Source organism: Carlito syrichta, unplaced genomic scaffold (genome assembly GCF_000164805.1).
Source record: "Carlito syrichta isolate Samal-C Ts95f unplaced genomic scaffold, Tarsius_syrichta-2.0.1 Scaffold307224, whole genome shotgun sequence".
NCBI classification, from domain to species: domain Eukaryota; kingdom Metazoa; phylum Chordata; class Mammalia; order Primates; family Tarsiidae; genus Carlito; species Carlito syrichta.
In genome coordinates this window covers 64,873-75,509 of record NW_007251320.1, presented here as the reverse complement: position 1 = coordinate 75,509, position 10,637 = coordinate 64,873, and the positions used below count along the sequence as shown (strand labels likewise).

Sequence of the window (10,637 nt, the reverse complement as noted above, 5' to 3'; positions counted from 1 at the left end):
GTTCCTGGGCTTCCTTGGCCTTGACTGGTCAACAATGACTTGCCGTGTGTGTGTGTGTGTGTGTGTGTGTGTGTGTGTGTGTGTGTGTGTCTTAACTCAACCCCCCCACCCCCAGCTGAAATCCTGGCAGTATATGAGTCCGCCTTGACTGGCCAACAATGACTTGCCGTGTCTGTGTGTGTGTGTGTGTGTGTGTGTCTTAACTCAACCCCCCCACCTCCAGCTGAAATCCCGGCAGTATATGAGTCCATTCCAGATGCCTCCAAGACAGCCCTGTCTGGGTGTCCCCCACACCTAGCATTTCCGTGGGGGACTGCTTGTCCTCCCGGGACCTTGTGCCTCTTCTCAGGCAGACTTCTCCTGATAGGGCTGTGTCATTCGCTTGGGGGGGTTAGGTGGGCAGGGGGTCTTCCTGATTGCCTCCCTCCCCCCACTCCCAAATCCACTTCAAAGCCCCTTCCAACTTGCCTCCCAGGGGTCTCAAGAATCACACACTGCCCACTTGGCCTCTCCAGCTTCCTCTCCTGCTGCCTCCCTCTTGCCATTCTTTGCTTTGGCCACAGCAGCTCACTTAAAAATGTGAAGCCCAGCCGGGGTCGGTGGCTCAGCCTGTATTCCCACGCTTTGGGAGGCTGAGATGAGTGGATTGCCTGAGCCTGCGGGTTCGAGACCCGCCTGGGCAACTTGGTGAGAACTCATCTCTACAGTAAATCAAAAAATCAGCCAGGCATGGTAGCGCGCGCCTGTAGTTCTGGCTACTTGGAAAGCTGAGGCGGAAGGATCGCCGGAGCCCAGCAGGTCGAGGCTGCGGTGGCCGGGAGCGGCCACTGCACTCCAGTCTGAGTGACAGAGTGAGACTCCAACTTAAAAAAAAAAAAAGAAAAAAATGTGAAGCCCCTTCCTGCATGAGGGTCTGCGTTTCGCTCTCCCTGCCCAGGAGGCTGTCGTGCCCAGGGTGCCTCCTCATTCTTCAAGTCTTCACTTACTGCTTCCATTTAATTTCCCTGACTGCCCAGACCAGATTAGATCACCTGGATATAGGCTGTGCATGTTTCATGGCAGCCAGACTTGCTTTTTGTATGACTCACCGCAGAGGTTATTGACAGTTTCATGGGGAGGGCAGGGACCACAGCTGCCTCGTGCATGCCTTCTCCCAGGGCCCAGCCCAGTCTTAATAAGTGAACAGATGACCAAAGGCCAAAGGCAGAAGGGAAAGGAGCCAGCCTGTGACCAAGGCCAGGGCTTAGCCTGTGTTCAGGGTCATGGAATAGAATTTTCTCTCAAGCCCAGGGCCTTCTCTGTCTCTTGGCTTTCCCTGCATGGAGTCTCCTTCCAGGTTTCTTTCCCACCCTCTGATGGGGTTTTCGGAGGGTAGACTTCGTGCCTTGAAGCAAAGGATGGGGGCAGCTGCACCAGTTAGCAGGCGGAAGGTCTGCTCTGGGAGGCGGAGGGCTGCCTCCACTGGGTTCATTGCACCCTGAGCCCTGCCCTGTCCTGTCCCAGGGAGCCTGCAGTCCAGCTGGGTGTAGGGAGGGGCTGGGTCGGGGGCAGTCCTGATCTTCATCCTTCTCTGGCTTTTCTTTCCTTCCAGTTCAGGACGAAGAGGCGTGGATAGGCCGCTGGGCCGGCTGGTGCCACCATGGCAGGTAAGGAGAAGAGTGGGCCATGTGGGCAGGGCATGGTGCCCACGTGGGGTGGGTGGGCCTCTTCCTCGTTCCCTGGCTCCCAGTGTCTTTGGAAGTCAGGTTCTTTCTGCCCTTGTGTCCTTGGGTTTCTCCTGCTACCCCCGCTGAAGACTGTCTGTCTGAGAATCTCAACGTGTGATACTGTCTAGCCCTCTGTCAGATCTCTGACCCTGGGACAAGGGGTTAGGCATCTTTTTTTTTTGAGTCAGAGTCTCACTCTGTCACCCATGCTGGAGTGCAGTGGCACACTTATGGCTCATCACAGCCTCAACCTGCTGTGCTCAAGCGATCCTTCTGCTTCAGCCTTCCAAGTAACTGGAACGACAGGTGTGCGCTACCACACCTGGCTAATTTTTTGACTTATTGTAGAGATGAGGCTCTTGCCAAGTTACCCAGCTGGTCTCGAGCACCTGGGCTCAGGCAGTCCACTTGCCTGTCTCCCAAAGTGCTGGGATTACAGGTGTGAGCCACCGTGCTGGTTATTGTTGTTGTTTTTTTAGTGATTTTTTTTTTTTGAGTCAGGGTCTCACTGTGTCACCAAGGCTGGAGTGCAGTGGTATGATCAAGGCTCACTGCAGCCTTGATCTCCCAGGCTCAGGTAATCCTTCCACTTTCGCCTCCTGAGTAGCTGGGACTACAGGCGTGCACCACCACACCTGGCTTTTTTTATTTTTTTATTTTTTCAGAGACTAGATCTCACTGTGTTGCTAAGGTTGATCTTGAACTCCTGGGCTCAAACAGTCCTCCCTCAGCTTCCCAAAGTGCTAGGATTACAGGCGTGAGCCACATTCCCGACCCTGTCTTATTAATCAATTAGCAGCATGGGTGGCCTTCTGTCACCATTGCTTGCTAATACTCTGAGGCCTCTTCTTTTTTTTTTGCTGCTGTGTCTCTTTTATTTAATTAATTTATTTATTTTAAAGATGTGGGATACAATTCAGGATTAGGCATACAAGTGGTCATCGTACAGATAAAGTTTGGGCCTCCCTTTGGTTCCCACTTTGCCTGGTTTGATCTGAGACCTCTTCTCCGGATTTTCTAAAGGCTCAAACATACAGAATGCCAGAGTTGGAGGGAACTTAGGGACCATCTAGCCCAGCCCCCATCCCACTGGATAAACAGAGGTCCAGAGAGGGGTGACAACTTGCCCAAGGGCGTGGACGTGAAGTGGAACCTAGAACCCACATCCCTAGAGTCTTAGCTGTCCCACTTCTTCTGCCTGGAGCTGCTGCCCACTAAGAAGGGTGCCTTACCCTGGTGGACAGCATTCATTGGTTTCTGTTCTTCTGCGTGGCACTGTTACAGGGACTTTGGTTACTCTGGGATCATCATGGTTGACTTGGGGAAGTAGAGGTGCTGTGTGGGGAAAGCAAAGTGGCTAGGGGGCAGCCCAGCCTGGGAAGGATGGGCATATTGGGTCATCAGGGAGGGGAACATTCGTGGTGATGCCATTTGATACGCTCTCCCTCAGAGAAAGTGAACAACTTCCCGCCATTGCCCAAGTTCATCCCGCTGAAGCCATGTTTCTACCAGGACTTTGAGGCAGACATCCCTCCCCAGCATCTCAGCATGACCAAGCGTCTCTACTACCTCTGGATGTGTGAGTGCTGCAGGGTGGGGTAGGCTGGGTGGGTGGAGGAGGAAGTTGGGGGGTGCTGGGCAGTGGGGTGGGGTGCCCACAGGCTTAACTGGTAGTATCTGCACGGACCAGTAAGTCTTTCCCCACCAGGCTCCTGGAAGGCTCTTTCCCTGGGCCAACTCCCCCACTGGGCCTCAGTTTCCTTCCACACTCCCCCGCCATGTAGGCCTCTCCTCCCCTTCCCCTCCATTTCCCACTCATGGAGCATCACCATGAGTGGGATGGTGGTGGTCCCTTTTGGCAGTGTAATCCTCTGTTTTTGCCTCCCCTTCCCACCGGAGTGGTTTTTGGGGAACCCCTGTCCTCCATCTGGACCTCAGGATCCTGGACTTGGAGAGGGATCCTTCCCTCAGACCCCCGTTTTTCTTGCTTTCTCTGGGAAGGTGCTCAAAGTGAGGAGCACTCAATGGGGAGTCAGGAGCCGTGGGATCAGGCTCGCCTGGTTGCCCCCCATCCCAAGCAGTAGGCTTCTCTTGATAGGAAGCAATTCTCGGCCCAGTGACTGCTGGGGTTCTGTGTGTATCTGGGTTGCATGGTCTGTACTGCTTAGAGTCTAGGGCTTTAATATCTAAGGTTTTGAGGCTAAGAGGTTCAAGTTCCCTGTTTCTGGTGGTCTGTGGCAGGTTGGTGGGAAAAGTGTCATCCTGGGTTCATGGGACTTGGCTGTCCGAGGCTGGCCACTGGTACCTCTTAGGCAAGTGAGGGGAGGCCGGGCCGATTGTCCTGGGCTGAGTACGAGCCCCAGGAGCCCGAGACATCCACAGTGTGCACAGGTGGGGTCTGCCATGTGTGATGTTGCCTGGGGTCAAGGCTGCACCTAGCTGCTTACCTGGGCAGATAGGTTGTGTGTGTAGGAAGGTTCTGTCTTTGCAGTAGGGCAGGAGAGGATGGGACAGACAGACTCAGTTTTAAGTCCTGGTCTTTGGGTGGAGACGGACTCTCTCATCACCTAACATGAGAGAAGAGGGAATGGGACAGGGCTGGGTGGGTCTGTAGGCCAGAGGGAAGGACACTGCAAAGAAACCTGGCCTCTAAGATTTTGGGCCGTGCACAGGATCCATTTGAGGTTAGCAGCCATTAATGTATAGTTCTGCCAGCCTTCCTAGTGGTGTCCATTTTTTCCTAGTGACATTCAACTCGGGTACTGATTTGAGTTATGTTTTTGTCCAGCTTGAGTGTGACCAGAAGACAAGGTTAGGGGAGAGAGTAAAAAAATGAGTGTAGCTGAGTGTGCTGGCTCATGCCTGTAATCCTAGTACTTTGGGAGGCTGAGGAAAGGGGATTGCTTGAGTCCAGGAGTTTGAGACCAGTCTAAGCAACATAGCAAGACCCTGTCTCTACCAAAAAAAAAAAAATCACACCTGGAGTGGTGGTTCACGCCTGTAATCCCAACACTTTAGGAGGTAGAGGCGAGAGGACTGCCTAAGCCCATGGGTTCGAGACCAGGCTAGGCAACTTGGCAAGACCTTGTCTCTACAATAAATAAAAAAATTAGCCAGGCATGCTGGCATGCACCTGTAGTTCCACCTACTTGGAAGACTGAGGTGGAAGGATCATCTGAGCCCAGCAGGTCAAGGCTGTGGTAGCTGTGAGCATGCCACTGCACTCCAGCCTGAGAGTGACAGAATGAGACTCTGACTCAAAAAAAAAAAAAAAATCAGTCAGGTGTGGTGGTGCATGCCTGTAGTCTTAGCTACTCAGGAGGCTGAGGTGGAAGGATTACCTGAGCCCAGGAGGTTGAGGCGAGCCATGATTGTTCTACTGTACTCCAGCCTGGGCAACGCAGTGAGATCCTGACTAAAAAAAAAAAGAAGCTGATGGCAAGAGAGAGAGTGGCTGAATCAATAGGCATCCATTTCAGGGAGGTGACAGGATCATTAGAGCAGAGGTGCTGGAGCCAGGGAGCTGGAGAGAGGTGCGGCTGGGGAGAGGGTTGCTAACCAATATAATCATGGGTTGGTGTCTTTCCTATGTAAAGAGCAAATAAAAACAGCAAAAACACCAAGATTCCACGAAATTTGGGGGCACTAAACAGGGATGGAGGAAATATAGCTGAAATGTGTAGGAAGAAGTACCCATCCTTCTTAAGAGGGACCTGGAAATGGGTGTACCTGTGCAGGTGACAGGGTTTTCAGGCCAGCCAGACTTGGGAGCTCAGCTTGACCCTGGACTCTGGGAACTCCACTCCTGGGAAGATCTCAACCAGAAGCTGGATTTAAGGGCTATAAATATCTCCCTAAGTCCTCACTGGGCGCCTGCCAGGTGCTTTACTCACAAGGAAGTTCATTTAACCCTTGAGATGCTTAAGGGTTGTCTTCAGGAGACAGGGCCACAGGTGCTGGCCGTTTGGGGGCAGGATTGAGCCCTCCTTCCTTTATTTATTCAGCAGGTCTTTATGGATTCAGCCTCATGTCCAAGGATGGGGTGCCCTGATGTCAGAAGACCTGGGCGTGTGTTAGTACCTGCATCTGTTTTCTTTTCTGTGAAATGAGGAGTTTTTTGTGATCCCTGCTGGCTGTGAGTCAGTGATACTTTGATTCCTAGTTCAATTAGATGATGTGGGGACAGAGGAAGGTGAGCCTGGGTCCCGTTCTTAGAGAGCTTCTAGTCTGTTTGGTAGGTTGCGATTTGTATCTGGGGACCCAGGAGAGCAGCCCAAGTCTGTGGAAAGTCAGAGAGATGGGAGATGATGAGGCTACTGTAGTGAAGGAGGGCTTCTTGGAGGAGGTGGCATGATGGAACTATATATATATGTGTATATATATATATATATTTTTTTTTTTAGTTGGAGTCTCACTCTGTCACCCAGGCTGGAGAGCAGTGGCATGCTCACGGCCACCACAGCCTCGACCTGCTGGGCTCAGGCGATCCTTCCACCTCTGCCTTCCAAGTAGGAACCACAGGTGCATGCCACCATGCCCAGCTAATTTTTTGATTTTTTTGTAGAGACGAGGTCTTGCTAAGTTGCCCAGGCCGGTCTTGAATCCCTGGACTCAGGCAATCCTTTCGCCTTTGCCTCCTGAAATGCTGGGATTATAGGCGTGAGCCACCATGCCTGGCTGGAAATAGATTTTTAGATAAAGACTGAGATCCCGGCCACCGATGCCTGCCCTATTTAAGCGCAGGGCAGATGGTTGAATGGCTTAACGAGATGTTCCCACAAGGTCTTTTACGTTTTCCTCTTTATGCCCCTGCCTTGAAAGAGAAAGCACAGGATGGATTTTCTGTGTCCTGGACTTGGTGACTGCTGTGGGTCCAAGGGGGCCAGGGGCTGAGACTGCTTCTGTAAGGAGAAGAGCGCTTCTACCACCTGGGGCTAGGGCCCTCAAACAAGGCTTGCTGGGTTTGTGCTCTGGAAACTCTGCTGCCCGGATTCCTCAGATCCTGGGAGTGGGTGTGGGAACAGGGTTGGTCTGAACTTCCAGCCTTCTTTCTTACAGTCTGTACTTCCTCTGTGTGTGTGTGTCTTGTGTGTCTCTGCATGTATTCATCGATCTGGCCATGGGTCTTCTGTGTGGGTGTGAATCTGTAAATGTGGTTTGCGTTTGCGTGTGTGTATCTGTGCGTGCCTGCCGCTCTCTCTGCTTGTCTACGCTGTGGGCATGGGTTTGATTGTGGGTCTGTGTTGCTTTGTGGGTGTGTGTTCATGTCTGGGTGCTCATGTGTCTCTGTGTGGGCCTGGGTGTCTGTCTCTGTGTGCCTGTGCTCCTGGGCCTGCAGTGAACAGCGTCACGCTGGCCGTGAACCTGGTGGGCTGTCTCGCGTGGCTGATCGGAGGCGGGGGAGCCACCAACTTTGGCCTCGCCTTTCTCTGGCTCATCCTCTTCACGCCCTGCTCCTACGTCTGCTGGTTTCGGCCCATTTACAAGGCCTTCAAGTAAGTGGTTGGCACCGACCCCAGCTCCTGTCCCTGTCCCTTTGCTCACCTCCCTGTCCCTTTTTATTTCGCCTTCCCCTGAACTCAGTTCCTGAGTTCACTTTGGCCCAGACTGCCAGGTGGGGCTTTGGCTTCCTGGGAGCTCTGGATTGAGGAGAGAGGGCTGGGAGTTAGAACCTTCCTCTGAGTTCCTTCCCTCCTTACTCTGCCCTTTGGTGGGGAAACATAGACCAGGTCTTTTTTTTTTTTTTGTAGAGATAAGGTTTTACTCTGTTTCCCAGTCTGGAGTACAGTTGCACAGTCATAGCTAACTGCAGCCTCAGCCTCCTGGGCTCAGGGATCCTCCTGTCTCAGCCTCCTAAGTTAGTTGGAACTATAGGCATGTGCCACCATGCTTGGATAATTTTAAAATTTTTTGTAGAGATGAGGTCTTGCTATGTTGCCCAAGCTGGTCTCAAACTTCTGGGCTTAAGCAAACCTCCTGTCTTAGTCTCCTACAGTGCTAGGATTACAGGCATGAGCCACCACACCTGGTCTTTTTGTCTTCTGCCATTACCTCTCCCTGGCAGTGGTGTGTTAAATTTTGCCTTTGGGCTGCCTGTCTTGGTGGGGCTAGCTGATTTGGTGCCAAGAAGACCATCTATCCATGTGCCAGTGGAAACAGCCATCCACGTACCACTGATGCTGTGCATGTGCCAATGAGGTAATCCAATTCTGTGCCAAAGGGGACACCCATCCACATGTCAGTGGGGCTAGCTTGGTGCCAGTGTCCGTCCACCGTCCACCTGGTGCCAAATGGGGTTTTCAGTCTTTGTGCCAGTGGTACTACTCACCCATGTACAACAAAGCTATCGGTCTTGGTGCCAGTACAGTGTCCATCTCAATGCCAATGGGGCCTTGAATCTCCTGCCAACTGGGCCATCGTCTGAGTGCCAATTAGCTATTCTTTTGGTGCCAATAGGGTGTCCCTTCTAGTGCCAATGGGACTCTCTGTCTCTGAGCCTATGGGATCATCCACCCACATACCAGTGGAGCTAGCTGTCTTGTGCCAGTGGGATTGTCCATGCCCTTGACAATGGGACTGTTTACTCCTGTCACAATGAAGCCATCTACTTCTAGCCAATGGGGCCATCCTTCCATGTACCAGTGGGTGGTCCATTCATGGGGTGATCCCTCCCTGTGGAGTGTTGCACACACAGGCCTACCACATGGAAGCTTGCAAAGATCTTTGGGGAGACTCTGTCCCTTCTGGCCTCTCTAGGCCTTCAGGTGTCTTCTGTCCATTGTGCACTTACTTAAACTCGGAGGGGTTTGGGGGCCTTGACAGCAGGAAGCCCTGGCCCTCTGCCCAGGTGACCTGGGCCATCTCTGCCACAGGACTGACAGCTCCTTCAGCTTCATGGCATTCTTCTTCACCTTCATGGCCCAGATGGTCATCAGCATCATCCAGGCTGTGGGCATCCCAGGCTGGGGCGTGTGGTAAGAGCCGGGGTTGGGTAAGGGCAGGAGGGGTGACTCTGTGGGTGTGTCCTTTGCTTACCTCTGTGTCCTGAACTACCTAGCGTGGGGACACAGTGATTCAGGGTAGTGCAGTAGCACAGCTATCGTGTGAGAGGAGAAGGGGAACCTGGCGATGGGTTCTTGGGGGCTGAGGGGTGTCAAGCATTGTGGGAAAGCCAGGGGAGGAAGCATGTGTCTGAGTCACGGGGAAGGGGTCTTCCTGAGTCACTTACATAGGCCCTTTGGGCATCAGCACAATAGTCTCTGCATCCAGTGATACGGTCTCTCCTGTGATAGTGAGATATTCCCTTGCTCTGGGGTGAAGGGCGGCAGCTCCTGGACACCTCCTTATCCTGCCCACAACCCCACTGCTGGCCTCTCTCCACAGCGGCTGGATAGCTACCATTTCCTTCTTCGGGAATAACGTAGGCTCTGCAGTGGTGATGCTCATTCCCACCGTCATGTTCACGGTGATGGCCGTCTTTTCCTTCATCGCCCTCAGCATGGTACGTGGTTCCCTGGAGCGGGAGAGGGAGGCTCTGGGTTGCAAGAAAATCCAGAAGTCTTCCAAGGGACTCAATCTGGAATGGCCGGACTTTCCTGCATGGTCACAGGTGGGGAGGGAGGATTGTTTTTACAGGTGGGTCCCTCTATGTCCTGGGTGGACTGCCTTTTTCCTTTGTTTTTATTTACTTTTATTTTAAGAGATGGGGTCTCGCTGTGTTGCCCAGGCTGATCTTGAACTCCTGGACTCCAGCGATCCTCCCTCCTTGGCCTCCCTAAGTGCTGGGAGTATAGGCATGAGCCACTGTGCCCCACTTCTGCCTTTTTTTCTTCCCTTTGATTAACCCTTCTTGGTGCCCTTCTTCCTACAGGTTCATAAGTTTTACCGGGGCAGCGGGGGGAGTTTCAGCAAAGCTCAGGAGGAGTGGACCACGGGAGCATGGAAGAATCCGCATGTGCAGCAGGCAGCTCAGAATGCGGCCATGGGGGCGGCCCAGGGCGCCATGAACCCGCCGCAGACTCAGTATTCCGCCACCCCCAACTACACGTACTCCAATGAGATGTGAGCCAGCCAAGCCTACCAGGAGGCGGGGCTGGGAGCCATTGGGACAGGGGGCTCAAGCCACATTGTCTGTTGTGGTGACCAAGCAGGGTTCCCCCTTCCCTTTTCTCCTTCTTCCCAACTTTGTACAAAGAATCAGAGTTATATATATATATATATATATGTATGTATGTATAGGTACATGTCTGTCCCCTACCCCTCACCTTCTGGGTTCTCTTGGTACTCTGAGGGCTGTGGGCTGCACGTGGCGCTGGCCCAAGTGGTAGTAACTGTGTCCGTGTCCCCTTGTGAACTAGTGTGCAGTAGAGGTCTCTTGTTGTGGTGCTAGATGTATGTTGAGAACTAAACCAGCCCCCCCCCCCCAAGTCCTCCACCTGCCCCTTCTGACCCTGGGACCTCTTCTGGGGTCAGGGAGACATAGCAGAAAGCCTGATCCCTCCCAAAGTTTATGAGCTGCAGCCATTTCCACTTTTGTCTTCCTGGGAAGCAGCAGCCCTCATGGTGGTGGTGGGTCGGTGGGGGGTGGGTAGGGCAGACAGTGGGGCTTCCCTTGCTCTTCTGATCCACCTCAGCCTCCCCTCCCTCCCTTTTCTCTCATCTGTTTCCTGCTGTCAGATTCCCTCTGTGACATTCCCTTGCCTGGAGTCTGTCCTTCTCTTTCCCCTGTGGCTTTTCTTTGTCTTCCTCAAGGCTGAGAGTCCCAGCTGTATCTGCTTCTGAGACTGAGCCCAGATTCCCAGCGCTGATCTGATTCCTGGGCTTACTGAGTTTCAGCCCTGATGGGGGTGAGACACACAACGGGACGCAGAGCCCACGCAGGGACCTGGCTCCCAGGGCATGGAAATGAGGGGTCAGTCTCTGTGGGTCTGA

At 53.1% G+C, this 10,637-nt stretch overlaps 1 protein-coding gene across 1 annotated transcript; it reads left to right on the top strand.

Annotated features, from left to right (window-relative positions):
• The first annotated feature begins 1,588 nt into the window (after positions 1 to 1,588).
• SCAMP5 (secretory carrier membrane protein 5) lies at positions 1,589 to 10,062 on the top strand. The gene is made up of 6 exons (XM_008064198.2): positions 1,589 to 1,646; positions 3,157 to 3,285; positions 7,045 to 7,201; positions 8,579 to 8,680; positions 9,090 to 9,207; positions 9,577 to 10,062. Exons 1-6 carry the CDS (start codon positions 1,640 to 1,642, stop codon positions 9,769 to 9,771), a joined length of 708 nt encoding a protein of 235 aa, XP_008062389.1. The 5' UTR covers positions 1,589 to 1,639; the 3' UTR covers positions 9,772 to 10,062.
• Positions 10,063 to 10,637: the final 575 nt, after the last annotated feature.

Bases quoted from the DNA above. Each gene is read 5' to 3' on its own strand.
- SCAMP5 (XM_008064198.2), top strand. The intron at 3,286-7,044 runs GTGAGTGCTGCA...CTGGGCCTGCAG, and splicing joins TCTCTACTACCTCTGGATGT to TGAACAGCGTCACGCTGGCC. The intron at 9,208-9,576 runs GTACGTGGTTCC...TTCTTCCTACAG, and splicing joins CCTTCATCGCCCTCAGCATG to GTTCATAAGTTTTACCGGGG.